This window comes from Heterodontus francisci, chromosome 49 (genome assembly GCF_036365525.1).
Source record: "Heterodontus francisci isolate sHetFra1 chromosome 49, sHetFra1.hap1, whole genome shotgun sequence".
Taxonomy (NCBI): Eukaryota; Metazoa; Chordata; class Chondrichthyes; order Heterodontiformes; family Heterodontidae; genus Heterodontus; species Heterodontus francisci.
Window position 1 is genome coordinate 10,558,285 of NC_090419.1, and position 17,927 is coordinate 10,576,211.

The window sequence follows — 17,927 nt, forward strand, 5'->3', positions numbered from 1 at the left end:
TGAGATAGGGGTACAAATATGTAAACAGATTATGGAAAGATGTAGGAGCAACAGGGTGGTGGTGATCGGAGATTTTAATTTTCCCAACATTGACTGGGATTCACTTAGTGTTAGAGGTCTAGATGGAGCAGAATTTGTAAGGAGCATCCAGGAGGGTTTTCTAGAGCAGTATGTAAATAGTCCAACTCGGGAAGGGGCCATACTGGACCTGGTGTTGGGGAATGAGCCCGGCCAGGTGGTTGACGTTTCAGTAGGGGACTACTTTGGGAATAGTGATCACAATTCCGTAAATTTTAGAATACTCATGGACAAAGACGAGAGTGGTCCTAAAGGAAGAGTGCTAAATTGGGGGAAGGCCAACTATACCAAAATTCGGCAGGAGCTGGGGAATGTAGATTGGGAGCAGCTGTTTGAAGGTAAATCCACATGTGACATGTGGGAGGCTTTTAAAGAGAGGTTGATTAGCGTGCAGGAGAGACATGTTCCTGTGAAAATGAGGGATAGAAATGGCAAGATTAGGGAACCATGGATGACAGGTGAAATTGTGAGACTAGCTAAGAGGAAAAAGGAAGCATACATAAGGTCTAGGAGGCTGAAGAAAGACGAAGCTTTGAAAGAATATCGGGAATGTAGGACCAATCTGAAACGAGGAATTAAGAGGGCTAAAAGGGGTAATGAAATATCTTTAGCAAACAGGGTTAAGGAAAATCCCAAAGCCTTTTATTCATATATAAGGAGAAAGAGGGTAACTAGAGAAAGGATTGGCCCACTCAAGGACAAAGGAGGAAAGTTATGCGTGGAGTCAGAGAAAATGGGTGAGATTCTAAACGAGTACTTTGCATCGGTATTCACCGAGGAGAGGGACATGACGGATGTTGAGGTTAGGGACAGATGTTTGATTACTCTAGGTCAAGTCAGCATAAGGAGGGAGGAAGTGTTGGGTATTCTAAAAGGCATTAAGGTGGACAAGTCCCCAGGTCCAGATGGGATCTATCCCAGGTTACTGAGGGAAGCGAGAGAGGAAATAGTTGGGGTCTTAACAGATATCTTGGCAACATCCTTAAACACGGGTGAGGTCCCGGAGGACTGGAGAATTGCTAATGTTGTCCCCTTGCTTAAGAAGGGTAGCAGGGAAAATCCAGGTAATTATAGACCGGTGAGCCTGACGTCAGTGGCAGGGAAGCTGCTGGAGAAGATACTGAGGGATAGGATCTATTCCCATTTGAAAGAAAATGGGCTTATCAGTGATAGGCAACATGGTTTTGTGCAGGGAAGGTCATGTCTTACCAACTTAATAGAATTCTTTGAGGAAGTGACAAAGTTGATTGATGAGGGAAGGGCTGTAGATGTCATATACATGGACTTCAGTAAGGCGTTTGATAAGGTTCCCCATGGTAGGCTGATGGAGAAAGTGAAGGCGCATGGGGTCCAAGGTGTACTAGCTAGATGGATAAAGAACTGGCTGGGCAACAGGAGACAGAGAGTAGCAGTGGAAGGGAGTTTCTCAAAATGGAGACGTGTGACCAGTGGTGTTCCACAGGGATCCGTGCTGGGACCACTGTTGTTTGTGATATACATAAATGATTTGGAGGAAAGTATAGGTGGTCTGATTAGCAAGTTTGCAGACGACACTAAGATTGGTGGAGTAGCAGATACTGAAGGGGACTGTCAGAGAATACAGCAGAATATAGATAGACTGGAGAGAAATGGCAGATGGAGTTCAATCAGGGCAAATGCGAGGTGATGCATTTTGGAAGATCCAATTCAAGAGTGAACTATACAGTAAATGGAAAAGTCCTGGGGAAAATTGATGTACAGAGAGATTTGGGTGTTCAGGTCCATTGTTCCCTGAAGGTGGCAACGCAGGTCAATAGAGTGGTCAAGAAGGCATACGGCATGCTTTCCTTCATCGGACGGGGTATTGAGTACAAGAGTTGGCAGGTCATGTTACAGTTGTATAGGACTTTGGTTCGGCCACATTTGGAATACTGCGTGCAGTTCTGGTCGCCACATTACCAAAAGGATGTGGATGCTTTGGAGAGGGTGCAGAGGAGGTTCACCAGGATGTTGCCTGGTATGGAGGGCGCTAGCTATGAAGAGAGGTTGAGCAGACTAGGATTATTTTCGTTAGAAAGACGGAGTTTGAGGGGGGACCTGATTGAGGTGTACAAAATCATGAGAGGTATTGACAGGGTGGATAGCAAGAAGCTTTTTCCCAGAGTGGGGGATTCAATTACAAGGGGACACGAGTTCAAAGTGAGAGGGGAAAAGTTTAGGGGGGATATGCGTGGAAAGTTCTTTACGCAGAGGGTGGTGGGTGCCTGGAATGCATTACCAGCGGAGGTGGTAGACGCGGGCACGATAGTGTCTTTTAAGATGTATCTGGACAGATACATGAATGTGCAGGAAGTAAAGAGATACAGACCCTTAGAAAATAGGCGACATGTTTAGATAGAGGATTTGGATCGGCGCAGGCCTGGAGGGCCTGTTCCTGTGCTGTAATTTTCTTTGTTCTTTGTTCTTTGTTTCAGCATGAAACCCATCTCTGCCTCTTTGAATTGTGACATTTAACAAAGCATGATGAATGTGTCAGCCATGTCGCACTCTCACCTCCGAGTCAGAGGGTCTCGGGTTCCGAGCCCCCACTCCAGCGGCTCGAGCCTCATAACCCAGGCCCGACACTCCACACCCGCCCCTCCTCCCCATGTCAGCACTGAGCGAGCGCCGCACTGTCGGAGGGTCAGTACTGAGGGAGAGCCGCACTGTCGGAGGGTCAGTATTGAGGGTGCACCGCACTGTTGGAGGGTCAGTACTGAGGGAGAGCCGCACTGTCAGAGGGTCAGTACTGAGGGAGAGCCGCACTGTTGGAGGGTCAGTTCTGAGGGAGAGCCGCACTGTCGGAGGGTCAGTATTGAGGGTGCACCGCACTGTCGGAGGGTCAGTACTGAGGGAGAGCCGCACTGTCGGAGGGTCAGTACTGAGGGAGCTCCGCACTGTCGGAGGGTTAGTACTGAGGGACAGCCGCACTGTCGGAGGGTCAGTCCTGAGGGAGCGCCGCACTGTCGGAGGGTCAGTACTGAGGGAGCGCCGCACTGTCGGAGGGGCCGTCTTTCAGGATGAGACGTTAAACCCGAGGCCCCATCTGCCCTCTCAGGTGTATGTAAAGGATCCCAGGGCCACCATTGCAGGAAGAGTGTGGGGAGGGCGGGGGACTTCTCCCGGGTGTCCTGGGGCCTAATATTTATCCCTCATTGAACCCTGCTAAAAGGGAGATGGTTTGACCTTGTGCGTTAGACACTGATTTGCTGCTTCATTCTCTGCCACAGTCTGAGAGAGTCTCCCAGGCCAGGAGGTGTCCCTGGAACCCCGTCTCCCTGCCCACACCCTGCCCCCGTTTGAAGAGGGTCAAGGTGCACGGGTCTCACTAAGTTAAGGGTCAAGGTGCACGGGACTCACTAAATTAAGGGTCAAGGTGCACGGGACTCACGAAGTTAGGGGTCAAGGTGCACCGGGACTCACTAAATTAAGGGTCAAGGTGCACGGGGACTCACTAAGTTAGGGGTCAAAGTGCACAGGTCTCACTCGGTTAAGGGTCAAGGTGCACGGGACTCACCAGACTGTGGTTCATGTTGTTCGAGTCATCCTCGGGGAACGGAATATGCACCGCTAAGGCCACACAGTTGGCAAAGATGGTCAACAAGATCAGGATATCAAATGGCCTGCACAATAGGTTAAGGAGAACAGAAAGTACACGGAGAGAATCAAGCAGCGGACGTCAGGGGTGTTGTCGTATCTCGCACACACACACACACAGGAAGAGGCTGCAGCACAAGCTGTACTGTACCTGTCCTGGGAGTGTTTGATGGGGACAGTGTAGAGGGAGCTTTACTCTGTATCTAACCCCCGTACTGTACCTGTCCTGGGAGTGTTTGATGGGGGACAGTGTAGAGGGAGCTTTACTCTGTATCTAACCCCGTGCTGTACCTGTCCTGGGAGTGTTTGATGGGGACAGTGTAGAGGGAGCTTTACTCTGTATCTAACCCCCGTACTGTACCTGTCCTGGGAGTGTTTGATGGGGACAGTGTAGAGGGAGCTTTACTCTGTATCTAACCCCCGTACTGTACCTGTCCTGGGAGTGTTTGATGGGGACAGTGTAGAGGGAGCTTTACTCTGTATCTAACCCCCGTACTGTACCTGTCCTGGGAGTGTTTGATGGGGACAGTGTAGAGGGAGCTTTACTCTGTATCTAACCCCCGTACTGTACCTGTCCTGGGAGTGTTTGATGGGGACAGTGTACAGGGAGCTTTACTCTGTATCTAACCCCCATACTGTACCTGTCCTGGGAGTGTTTGATGGGGACAGTGTAGAGGGAGCTTTACTCTGTATCTAACCCCCGTACTGTACCTGTCCTGGGAGTGTTTGATGGGGGACAGTGTAGAGGGAGCTTTACTCTGTATCTAACCCCCGTACTGTACCTGTCCTGGGAGTGTTTGATGGGGACAGTGTAGAGGGAGCTTTACTCTGTATCTAACCCCCGTGCTGCGGTGAAGGATACTTCCACTCGACGAAGCTGATGCAGGCTCTCCTGATGGGATTGTTGAGGTTCAGGCAGTAGAGAGCTCGTGGGGCCCGGTGACCGGAGGTATTTCCTTGCGACTTGCTCCGTGAGTGCTGGGTACGCCTCCTGTGGGCTGCGGCCGCGCTGCCCTGTGATGTCAGTGTGTCAGTGCCGGTCATTCCAGCGTCCAGAGGCCAGTCCAGGGGTGATTCCTCGCTGGCGTCTGAAGACAGGTCGGGGTCGGAACCCTGAGGGTGAGGCCTGTCTCCTGCAGGGAGAGCCAAGGAGAGAGCAAATACAAGGAGAGCAAATCAACGGAAGCATTAGTGGAGTACAGAAAGTGTAGGATGGAGCTTAAGAAAGCAATTAGGAGAGCAAAGAGGGGGCATGAGAAAGCTCTGGCCGGTAAAAGTAGGGAAAATCCCAAGATATTCTATAAGTATATCAATGGGAAGAGGATAACCAGGGAAAGAGTAGGACCCATTAGGGACCAAGGGGGAAATCTGTGGGTGGAGCCAGAGGACATTGGTAGGGTGTTGAATGAATACTTCACATCTGTCTTCACCCAAAAGAATGAGGAAGTAGATATGGAACTGAGAGACAGAGACTGTGAGGTTCTTGAGCAAATTGTCATAGGGAGTGACATGGTACTGGAGGTTTTAGCAGGCTTAAAAGTGGACAAATCTCCAGGTCCGGACGATCTGTGTCCCAGGATGCTGTGGGAGGCGAGGGTGGAGATTGCAGGGGCTCTGACCCTAATTTTTAATTCCTCGTTGGCCACGGGGGAGGTGCCAGAGGACTGGAGAACAGCTAATGTGGTCCCACTATTGAAGAAAGGTTGTAGAGATAAGCCAGGGAACTACTGACCAGTGAGTCTCACGTCAATGGGAGGGAAACTATTGGAGAAAATTTGAAGGAGAGAATCTATCTCCACTTGGAGAGGCAAAATTTGATTAGAAATAGTCAGCATGGCTTTGTCAGAGGGAGGCCATGCCTAACAAATTTGATTGAATTTTTTGAGCATGTGACCAGGTGTGTCGATGAGGGGAGTGCAGTTGATGTAGTTTACATGGATTTCAGCAAAGCCTTTGACAAGGTCCCACATGGGAGACTTATCAAGAAAGCAAATGCACATGGGATACAGGGTAACTTGATAAGGTGGATTCAAAATTGGCTTAGCTGTAGGAGCCAGAGAGTGATGTCAGACAGCTGTTTTAGTGACTGGAAGCCAGTGTCCAGTGGCGTACCACAGGGATCTGTGCTGGGTACCCTATTGTTTGTCATTTATATAAACGACATAGATGACTATGTGGGGGGTAGGATCAGTAAGTTCGTGGATGACACAAAGACTGGCCGAGTGGTTAACAGTGAGGTTGAGTGTCTTAAGTTACAGGAAGATATAGACGGGATGGTCAAATGGGCAGAAAAGTGGCAGATGGAATTTAACCCTGAAAAGTGTGAGGTGATACACTTTGGAAGGAGTAATGTGACACGGAAGTATTCAATGAATGGCCTGACACTGGGAAGTTCCGAGGAACAAAGGGACCTTGGCCTGTTTGTCCATAGATCTCTGAAGGCAGAAGGGCAGGTTAATAGGGTGGTGAAAAAGGCATATGGAACACTTGCCTTTTGTAATCTATGCCTCGATTGAAAAAGCAGGGAGGTCATGTTGGAGTTGTATAGAACTTTGATAAGGCCACAGCTGGAGTACTGTGTGCAATTCTGGTCGGCACATTATAGGAAGGATGTGATTGCATTGGAGGGGGTGCAGAGGCGATTCACCAGGATGTTGCCTGGGATGGAACATTTAAGCTATGAAGAGAGGTTGGATAGGCTTGGGTTGTTTTCACTGGAGCAGAGAAGACTGAGGGGTGACCTGATCGAGGTGTACAAGATAATGAGGGGCATGGACAGGGTGGATAGGGAGCAGCTGTTCCCCTTAGTTGAAGGGTCAGTTACGAGGGGTCACAAGTTTAAAGTGAGGGGCGGGAGGTTTAAGGGGGATTTGAGGAAGAACTTTTTTTACCCAGAGGGTGGTGACGGTCTGGAATGCCTTGCCTGGGAGGGTGGTAGAGGCGGGTTGCCTCACATCCTTTAAAAAGTACCTGGATGAGCACTTGGCACGTCATAACATTCAAGGCTATGGGGCAAGTGCTGGCAAATGGGATTAGGTAGACAGGTCAGGTGTCTTTAATGAATCAGTGCAGACTCGATGGGGTGAAGGGCCTTTTCTGCACTGTATTATTCTGTGATTCTGTGAGAGAATGGACAATCCGGCCGTGCTCGTTTCCCGAAGGTTTTGACTTTCTGACCCATGCTCCTTTGACTCATTAACCCCTCCACCCTCTCCGACCATGTCACCTCCACATGGTCCAGCTCAGCCCCATCCTGCCCTCTCCTCATGTCTCCACACGTGCTGCTTCTCCACAGGGGGAAACGGGTAGTGATCAAGAGAGGGAACTCTGGCCCCTCCCTTACTCACTCACTAACTCACTCTCTCACACAAACACTCTCTCACACTCACCCACACACACTCTCTCACCCACCCTCTCTCACACACACACACTCTCTCACTCATTCTCATACACACACACACACGCCAACTGCAAACTCCCCCTGCACCATTTCAGCTCAGAACAGCCAATCTGCCATGTTTCAGTGGGTCTCACTCTTGCCTTTGAGTCAGCCGGTTGTGCGTTTGAGGTCCCTAATCCAGGCAGACACTCCCCCCATGTCAATACTGCGGGAGCACCGCATTGTCGGAGGGTCAGTACTGAGGGAGCGCCGCACTGTCGGAGGGTCAGTACTGAGGGAGCGCCGCACTGTCGGAGGGTCAGTACTGAGGGAGCGCCGCACTGTCGGAGGGTCAGTACTGAGGGAGCGCCGCACTGTCGGAGGGTCAGTACTGAGGGAGCGCCGCACTGTCGGAGGGTCAGTACTGAGGGAGCGCCGCACTGTCGGAGGGTCAGTACTGAGGGAACGCCGCACTGTCGGAGGGTCAGTACTGAGGGAGCGCCGCACTGTCGGCGGGTCAGTACTGAGGGAGCGCCGCACTGTCGGAGGGTCAGTACTGAGGGAGCGCCGCACTGTCGGAGGGTCAGTACTGAGGGAGCGCCGCACTGTCGGAGGGTCAGTACTGAGGGAGTGCCGCACTGTCGGAGGGTCAGTACTGAGGGAGCGCCGTACTGTCGGAGGGTCAGTACTGAGGGAGCGCCGCACTGTCGGAGGGTCAGTACTGAGGGAGTGCTGCACTGTCGGACGGTCAGTACTGAGGGAGCACCGCACTGTCGGAGGGTCAGTACTGAGGGAACGCCGCACTGTCGGAGGGTCAGTACTGAGGGAACGCCGCACTGTCGGAGGGTCAGTAATGAGGGAGTGCCGCACTGTCAGAGGTGCCGTCGTTCAGGATGAGACTTTAAACCCGAGGCCCCCTTCTGCCCTCTCAGGTGGGGGTAAAAGATCATATGGCCACTACTGGAAGAAGAGCTGGAGGGTGGGAGTTCTCCCCGGTGTCCTGGAGCCGATATTTATCCCTGAAGACCCTCTGAAAAACAAATGATCTGGGTCATTTATCACATTGCTTTTTGTGGGATCTTTCTGTGCAGATAATGGCTGCTGCGGTTCCTACATTACAACAATGACCACCCTTCAGAAAAATATTCCTCCATTGTCTGTGAGGTTCTTTGGGAAGGTCCTGAGGTGGTAAGAGGAGCTGGAGAGAATCGAGTCTGTCTTTGTTTCAGGAAGCAGGTTACAGAAACATGATAAACATCAGAAATATCATAACCTCTTCATAATAAAGGAAAACAAACCGTGGAATCTCGGAGACACTGGGGTCTTCTGTTCCTAGCTGCCAGGCACTCCCCCGATTCCGCCCCCGCCCTAGCCCATCCACTCCTGAAACCCTCACCCTTCTGTCCCCTCCAGACTTGACTATCCCGAGACTCTCCTCCCCTATCTCCTACCTTCCACCCATCGTAAACATCAAGACATCATGCACTCTGCTGCCCCGTGTCCTAACTCGCACCAAGTCCTGTTCAACGATCACACCCCCCACCCACTCCGTGCTCCCTGACCAACACTGGCTCCCAGTCCGGCAACACCTCCATTTTAAAATTCACATCCTCGTGTTCAAATCCCTCCGTGGACCTCAGCCCCTCCCTATCTCTGTAACCTCCTCCAGTCCCTACAACCCTCCCTATCTCTGTAACCTCCTCCAGTCCCTACAACCCTCCCTATCTCTGTAACCTCCTCCAGTCCCAACAACCCTCCCTATCTCTGTAACCTCCTCCAGTCCCAACAACCCTCCCTATCTCTGTAACCTCCTCCAGCCCCTACAACCCTCCCTATCTCTGTAACCTCCTCCAGCCCCTACAACCCTCCCTATCTCTGTAACCTCCTCCAGCCCCTACAAGTCTCCCTATCTCGGTAACCTCCTCCAGCCCCTACAACCCTCCCTGTCTCTGTAACCTCCTCCAGCTCCTACAACCCTCCCTATCTCTGTAACCTCCTCCAGCCCCTACAACCCTCCCTATCTCTGTAACCTCCTCCAGCCCCTGCAACCCTCCCTGTCTCTGTAACCTCCTCCAGCTCCTACAACCCTCTCTATCTCTGTAACCTCCTCCAGCCCCTACAACCCTCCCTGTCTCTGTAACCTCCTCCAGCCCCTACAACCCTCCCTATCTCTGTAACCTCCTCCAGCTCCTACAACCCTCCCTATCTCTGTAACCTCCTCCAGCCCCTACAACCCTCCCTATCTCTGTAACCTCCTCCAGCCCCTACAACCCTCCCTATCTCTGTAACCTCCGCCAGCCCCTACAACCCTCCCTATCTCTAACCTCCTCCAGCCCCTACAACCCTCCCAATCTCTGTAACCTCCTCTAGCCCCCTACAACCCTCCCTATCTCTGTAACCTCCTCCAGTCCCTACAACCCTCCCTATCTCTGTAACCTCCTCCAGCCCCTACAACCCTCCCTGTCTCTGTAACCTCCTCCAGCTCCTACAACCCTCCCTATCTCTGTAACCTCCTCCAGTCCCTACAACCCTCCCTATCTCTATAACCGCCTCCAGCCCCTACCATCCTCCCTATCTCTGTAACCTCCTCCAGCTCCTACAACCCTCCCTGTCTCTGTAACTTCCTCCAGCTCCTACAACCCTCCCTATCTCTGTAACCTCCTCCAGCCCCTACAACCCTCCCTATCTCCGTAACCTCCTCCAGCCCCTGCAACCCTCCCTGTCTCTGTAACCTCCTCCAGCTCCTACAACCCTCCCTATCTCTGTAACCTCCTCCAGCCCCTACAACCCTCCCTATCTCTGTAACCTCCGCCAGCCCCTACAACCCTCCCTATCTCTAACCTCCTCCAGCCCCTACAACCCTCCCAATCTCTGTAACCTCCTCTAGCCCCCTACAACCCTCCCTATCTCTGTAACCTCCTCCAGTCCCTACAACCCTCCCTATCTCTGTAACCTCCTCCAGCCCCTACAACCCTCCCTGTCTCTGTAACCTCCTCCAGCTCCTACAACCCTCCCTATCTCTGTAACCTCCTCCAGCCCCTACAACCCTCCCTGTCTCTGTAACCTCCTCCAGCTCCTACAACCCTCCCTATCTCTGTAACCTCCTCCAGCCCCTAAAACCCTCCCTATCTCTGTAACCTCCTCCAGCCCCTACAACCCTCCCTATCTCTGTAACCTCCGCCAGCCCCTACAACCCTCCCTATCTCTAACCTCCTCCAGCCCCTACAACCCTCCCTATCTCTGTAACCTCCTCTAGCCCCCTACAACCCTTCCTGTCTCTGTAACCTCCTCCAGCTCCTACAACCCTCCCTATCTCTGTAACCTCCTCCAGCCCCTACAACCCTCCCTGTCTCTGTAACCTCCTCCGGCTCCTACAACCCTCCCTGTCTCTGTAACCTCCTCCAGCCCCTACAACCCTCCCTGTCTCTGTAACCTCCTCCAGCTCCTACAACCCTCCCTATCTCTGTAACCTCCTCCAGCCCCTACAACCCTCCCCATCTCTGTAACCTCCGCCAGCCCCTACAACCCTCCCTATCTCTAACCTCCTCCAGCCCCTACAACCCTCCCTATCTCTGTAACCTCCTCTAGCCCCCTACAACCCTTCCTGTCTCTGTAACCTCCTCCAGCTCCTACAACCCTCCCTATCTCTGTAACCTCCTCCAGCCCCTACAACCCTCCCTATCTCTGTAACCTCCTCGAGCCCCTACAACCCTCCCTATCTCTGTAACCTCCTCCAGCCCCCACAACCCTCCCTGTCTCTGTAACCTCCTCCAGCCCCCACAACCCTCCCTGTCTCTGTAACCTCCTCCAGCTCCTACCCCCTTGGGATGTTTCAGATGCTGGCTAAATGGTTGGGACCTTACCTCGCTCGATGAGGCCCAAAGCCTCCCCCACAATCGACCGCTGTCTGGAAAAATAAAGGAACAGTCCGAGTCCTGGCGGGTTTTGCTGCAAGTGCCGAAGACACCTGTCATCGCCTCGAGCAGGGCTTCCGACCAGTGACAGTTTCCCAACCTCAGCACTCAGGGGATCAGCTGTGCTGACCTCAACCCCCCCCCCACCTCAGCCAAGCTGATCCAACGCTGCCCTTGACAGGCAGGAACCGCCACGGAGAGAGCCCCTCCCTTCCCCTGTACCGTCCCGGGAGGCAGGAGGTTGTGACGGCACCCTGCAGCCCCTCCCTTCCCCTGTACCGTCCCGGGAGGCAGGAGGTTGTGACGGCACCCTGCAGCCCCTCCCTTCCCCTGTACCGTCCCGGGAGGCAGGAGGTTGTGACGGCACCCTGCAGCCCCTCCCTTCCCCTGTACCGTCCCGGGAGGCAGGAGGTTGTGACGGCACCCTGCAGCCCCTCCCTTCCCCTGTACCGTCCCGGGAGGCAGGAGGTTGTGACGGCACCCTGCAGCCCCTCCCTTCCCCTGTACCATCCCGGGAGGCAGGAGGTTGTGACGGCACCCTGCAGCCCCTCCCTTTCCCCTGTACCGTCCCGGGAGGCAGGAGGTTGTGACGGCACCCGGCAGCCCCTCCCTTCCCCTGTACCGTCCCGGGAGGCAGGAGGTTGTGACGGCACCCTGCAGCCCCTCCCTTCCCCTGTACCGTCCCGGGAGGCAGGAGGTTGTGACGGCACCCTGCAGCCCCTCCCTTTCCCCTGTACCGTCCCGGGAGGCAGGAGGTTGTGACGGCACCCTGCAGCCCCTCCCTTTCCCCTGTCCCACCCCGGGAGGCAGGAGGTTGTGAGGGCTCCCTGCACAGCACGGTGGGGCAGGAAAGAACAGGAGGAAAGGAAAACAGGAAAGGAACGCTGGCAGGAAGGAAGGACGCAGAGAAGAGGAGGAGAGAGTTTGCAGGCTTTCAGTTCGGTGGCTAGGAGGAGGAGGCTGATGGAGGAGGAGGAGGAGGAGAGAAGACGAGGAAGAGGAGACCGAGGATGAGTTTGAGGGTGGAGGAGGTCAAAGGGGAGGAACGGAATGGGGAGGAGGAAGGGTAAGGAAGTGGAGGGGGATCTGTAGCAGGGAAGCAGAGACTGAGGAAAAAATGGGTTGAGGGAGAATGAGGGAAGCAGGCAAAGTCTGAGGAACAGGATGTGAGAGGGAACGGAGGCTGAGGGAGGATGGATTGAGGGAGGAAGGAGCAGGCTGAGTGAGGGAGGGAGGAGGCTGAGGGAGGAACAGGCAGAGTGAGGGAGGGAGGAGGCTGAGGGAAGAACAGGCTGAGTGAGGGAGGGAGGAGGCTGAGGGAGGAACAGGCTGAGTGAGTAAGGGAGGATGCTCAGGGAGGAGCAGAATGGGGGAGGGAGACTGAGACAGGAAAGGGATCAGTGAGAGAGGAGGCTGAGGGAGGAACAGCTTGAATGAGGGAGGAGGCTGAGGGATGAAGGGGATGAGTGAGGGAGGAGGAGGCTGAGGGAGGAAGAGGTTGAATGAGGGAGGAAGAGGCTGAGGGAGGAATGGGATGAGCGAGGGAGGAGGAGGCTGAGGGAGGAATCGGATGAGCGAGGGAGGAGGAGGCTGAGGGAGGAATCGGATGAGCGAGGGAGGAGGAGGCTGAGGGAGGAATCGGATGAGCGAGGGAGGAGGAGGCTGAGGGAAGAATGGGATGAGTGAGGGAGGAGGTGGCTGAGGGAGGAATGGGATGAGCGAGGGAGGAGGCGGCTGAGAGAAGAATGGGATGAGCGAGGGAGGAGGAGGCTGAGGGAGGAATGGGATGAGCGAGGGAGGAGGAGGCTGAGGGAGGAATGGGATGAGCGAGGGAGGAGGAGGCTGAGGGAGGAATGGGATGAGCGAGGGAGGAGGAGGCTGAGGGAGGAATGGGATGAACGAGGGAGGAGGAGGCTGAGGGAGGAATGGGATGAGCGAGGGAGGAGGAGGCTGAGGGAAGAATGGGATGAGCGAGGGAGGAGGAGGCTGAGGGAGGAATGGGATGAGCGAGGGAGGAGGTGGCTGAGGGAGGAATAGGATGAGCGAGGGAGGAGGAGGCTGAGGGAGGAATGGGATGAGCGAGGGAGGAGGAGGCTGAGGGAGGAATCGGATGAGCGAGGGAGGAGGAGGCTGAGGGAGGAATCGGATGAGCGAGGGAGGAGGAGGCTGAGGGAGGAATGGGATGAGCGAGGGAGGAGGAGGCTGAGGGAGGAATCGGATGAGCGAGGGAGGAGGAGGCTGAGGGAGGAATCGGATGAGCGACCCTACAGGACATCCTGTCGTGGAATTCCTTATTCTAAAATTAAGTGACAATTGACGAACGAGAGAGAGAGAGACAGAGAGTGAAATCCTCAAACACTGCTGCCAATCACTGGCCACATTAAAACAAAAGAACAGAGAAAGCCCAAGTTGCTCACACACACTCACAGAGAGACACAGACGGACTCACAAACACACACTTACAAATACACTCACAAACACACTTACAAATACAAACACTCACACTCACAAATACTCACTTACAAATACAAACACACACACACTCACAAACACACACACAGACACCCACAAACACACACACACAGACACCCACAAACACACACACACAGCCACTCACAGACACTCACAAACACACACAGAGACACACACACTCACACACAGACACGCACACACACGCACTCACAAACACACACACACAGAAAACCAGAGAAATGTAATTCCAACCTGTACCATTACATACATTAATCTGACTTCAAACCAGTATTAATGGGGTATTTTGTGAAACACACTCACCATTTTCATTTTTGTCTGATTCGTACATTCTGATCAAAACTATCGTCTATGAGAAAAGTTAATAAATTAGAAAAGGCAGACTATTCCAGGCCAGCCATGAAATTTCCAAGCTGGAACTGACAGCTTGTACCCACTCCACACAGCCTTTGCGTTCATGCTATCCAGGCTTAGTGCTACATCTGACAGTGAAATCCCCTCCCTATATTAATTCCCATTATGTAATCCACAAGCTGTCTGTTTTTGCAGGGCTGCTGGATGTGACAGGGTCCAGGCCGGCGGGTGAGACTAATCCCAGCATTAAAGGGAAGGGGATGTTGGTGCTCCCTCAAGGCCGGATATGAAGGGAAAGGTCGGAGGGCAGCGCTATCAAAAAATCAGATTTTACACCCAAAAATATCCTGAATTTACCCTCTCTCATTCATTCTGTTGCTCCCTCTATCTCTCTATTGGCTTCCGGTGAAGTGATGGCTCGATTCTTTTATTAATTCTTGGGTTGTGGGCGTCGCTGGCCAGGCCAGCATTTATTGCCCATCCCTAATTGTCCCTTGAGAAGGTGGTGGTGAGCTGCCTTCTTGAACCACTGCAGTCTGTGTGGGGTAGGTACACCCACAGTGTGGTTTGATATCACTGAGTGTCTTTCTCGGCCATTTCAGAGGTGTGATAGAGAGAAAGAAACAGTCATAGACAGACAAAGAGAGATAGATAGATAGAGACAGAGATGGATAGACAGATAGGGACAGAGATAGACAGATAGAGACAGATATAGATAGACAGACAGAGACAGTGATAGACAGATAGGGAGAGAGATAGATAGTGACAGAGACAGTGATAGTTGGCAACAGTGATAGATAAAGAGAGATAGACTGATACAGAGTGTGATAGAGTGAGAATGACATGCTGATAGAGAAATGTACAGATTTCTGCTTCTTCTTAGGCTGTCCCTCAGGATCGAGAGTGACTTGCTTCCACTCTGGTTTGATGGGCTCTGAGATGCTCGATCTGCAGGCCCAGCCACATGAGGGGCAGCTGGTGTTTGAAGGGTCAGGTAGATGAGTAGTTTGGAGGTTTGTGCACTCCCTCCGATGCCTCAACTTGGCCTCCGAGCATTCCCGGCGGAGTCCCTCCAGCTGTACGATGCCTTCCCGAATGAGCTTTCTCCATCCAGGACAGTCACGAGCAGGGGACTCCCATGAGTCGAACTCTTCAGGGATGCTTTGAGGACGTCTCTTCAGCGTTTCCGCTGTCTTCCTGGCAGTCTCCTTTCGCGGCCAAGTTCCCAGTCAAACAGGGGTGCTTCAGGAGTCTTGTGTCGGGCATGGGAACGACATGTCCCGCCCAGCGGAGCCGGTTTTGGGAGAGTACCCTGCTGCTGGACCGCCTTCCTGAACACCGGATTTGGAGAATCTTGCGGAGGGACCTCTGGCGGTACTTCTCCAGTGCTTTGAGGTCCCTGCTGTCGGTGGTCCGGGATTCCGAAGCACCGAGGAAGGCAGGGATCACTGCTTCCCGGTAAACCATGGCCTTAGCATCAGGTCTGAGATCCTGATCCTCAAATACTCTCTTCTGCAGTTGAGTTAAGAGTAATTGTCTGTCACACGGTATTATTTGAGTGAAGCTCTGCTGGCACTATGTGGTTTTCCTCAGTAAGTACAGCAGGCTGCTGCTGTGTGAAGACACAGGGCAGTTCATTTAATGGTGGGTTCAGAATCCAACAGGGAAATGGAGTAATTGAGACAAGGTCTAGAATGACACAGCCATGGTCCTGGGTGACTGGGGGGTTGTGCCAAAGCCCGGTCTGCTGCCCAGCATCCTGCGGCCCTGCCAAAGGGGAAGAGACACTCGGGAGCAAAGGTTAGGAACAGCAGTAGAAGCTGCAGTCAACGTGGAGCATTTGCAGCAACTCCTGCCACCAGATATGCCCAGGGTGTTCAGACCTTCCGTCACTCGTCACTCCTCTGGGTATTAGCCTACAACACCCCGTCACTATTGCTTTGCCAAGGGTCCTCCTGTTCCCCACAACCCCACTGTACAGCTGAGGCAGTCCTGCTGCACTCGATCTGGCCCTCCCTCCCTTGTCATTTAACTGACACGATGTCAGCAATAATCCCCCACCTGAACACTGAACCCCATCATTAATCCCCACCTCAACACTGAATCCCCTCAACACCGAACCCCTTCAACAATTCCCCACCTGAACACTGAACCCCATCATTAATCCCCACCTCAACACTGAACCCCATCATTAATCCCCACCTCAACACTGAATCCCCTCAATAAACCCCCTCCTCAACACTGAACCCCCTCAACAATTCCCCACCTGAACACTGAACCCCATCATTAATCCCCACCTCAACACTGAACCCCATCATTAATCCCCACCTCAACACTGAATCCCCTCAATAAACCCCACCTCAACACTGAATCCCCTCAATAAACCCCCTCCTCAACACTGAACCCCCTCAACAATTCCCCACCTGAACACTGAACCCCATCATTAATTCCCACCTCAACACTGAATCCCCTCAATAAACCCCCTCCTCAACACTGAACCCCCTCAACAATTCCCCACCTGAACACTGAACCCCATCATTAATCCCCACCTCAACACTGAATCCCCTCAACAATTCCCCACCTGAACACTAAACACCATCATTAATCCCCACCTCAACACTGAATCCCCTCAATAAACCCCCTCCTCAACACTGAACCCCCTCAACAATTCCCCACCTGAACACTGAACCCCATCATTAATCCCCACCTCAACACTGAACCCCATCATTAATCCCCACCTCAACACTGAACCCCCTCAATAAACCCCCTCCTCAACACTGAACCCCCTCAACAATTAGAACATATAGAACATAGAACATTACAGCGCAGTACAGGCCCTTCTGCCCTCAATGTTGCGCCGACCTGTGAAACCATCTGACCTACACTATTCCATTTTCATCCATATGTCTATCCAATGACCACTTAAATGCCCTTAAAGTTGGCGAGTCTACTACTGTTGCAGGCAGGGCGTTCCACGCCCCTACTACTCTCTGTGTAAAGAAACTACCTTTGACATCTGTCCTATATCTATCACCCCTCAACTTAAAGCTATGTCCCCTCGTGTTTGCCATCACCATCCGAGGAAAAAGACTCTCACTATCCACCCTGTCCAACCCTCTGATTATCTTATATGTCTCTATTAAGTCACCTCTTCTCCTCCTTCTCTCTAACGAAAACAACCTCAAGTCCCTCAGCCTTTCCTCATAAGACCTTCCCTCCTTACCAGGCAACATCCTAGTAAATCTCCTCTGCACCTTTTCCAAAGCTTCCACATCCTTCCTATAATGCGGTGACCAGAACTGCACGCAATACTCCAGGTGCGGCCGCACCAGAGTTCTGTACAGCTGCAGCATGACCTCGTGGCTCCTAAACTCGATCCCCCTACTAATAAAAGCTAACACACCATATGCCTTCTTAACAGCTCTATTAACCTGGGTGGCAACTTTCAGGGATTTATGTACCTGGACACCAAGATCTCTCTGCTCATCTACACTACCAAGAATCTTCCCATTAGCCCAGTACTCTGCAATCCTGTTACTCCTTCCGAAGTGAATCACCTCACACTTTTCCGCATTAAACTCCATTTGCCATCTCTCAGCCCAGCTCTGCAGCCTATCTATGTCCCTCTGTAACCTACAACATCCTTCGGCACTATCCACAACTCCACCGACCTTCGTGTCATCCGCAAATTTACTAACCCACCCTTCTACACCCTCATCCAGGTCATTTATAAAAATGACAAACAGCAGTGGCCCCAAAACAGATCCTTGCGGTACACCACTAGAAACTATACTCCAGGATGAACATTTACCATCAACCACCACCCTCTGTCTTCTTTCAGCTAGCCAATTTCTGATCCAAAGCACTAATTCACCTTCAATCCCATACTTCTGTATTTTCTGCAATAGCCTACCGTGGGGAACTTTATCAAACGCCTTACTGAAATCCATATAGACCACATACACTGCTTTACCCTCATCCACCTGTTTGGTCACCTTGTCAAAAAACTCAATAAGGTTTGTGAGGCACGACCTACCCTTCACTAAACCGTGCTGACTATCTCTAATGAACTTATTCTTTTCAAGATGATTATAAAT

General features: G+C 52.5%; 1 protein-coding gene across 1 annotated transcript in view; it reads right to left on the reverse strand.

Moving 5' to 3' along the window:
• The window catches only part of LOC137358244 (voltage-dependent L-type calcium channel subunit alpha-1D-like), a 170,443-nt gene extending 159,323 nt beyond the window's left edge, over positions 1 to 11,120 (reverse strand). The window contains exons 1-3 of the mRNA XM_068024140.1: positions 10,936 to 11,120; positions 4,556 to 4,826; positions 3,614 to 3,719 (exon numbers count right to left, since the gene is read on the reverse strand). Coding sequence (XP_067880241.1) covers positions 3,614 to 3,719; positions 4,556 to 4,737 — 288 coding nt within the window. The 5' untranslated portion in view covers positions 4,738 to 4,826; positions 10,936 to 11,120. The remainder of the gene's footprint in view (positions 1 to 3,613; positions 3,720 to 4,555; positions 4,827 to 10,935) is intronic.
• Between the last annotated feature and the right edge of the window lie 6,807 nt (positions 11,121 to 17,927).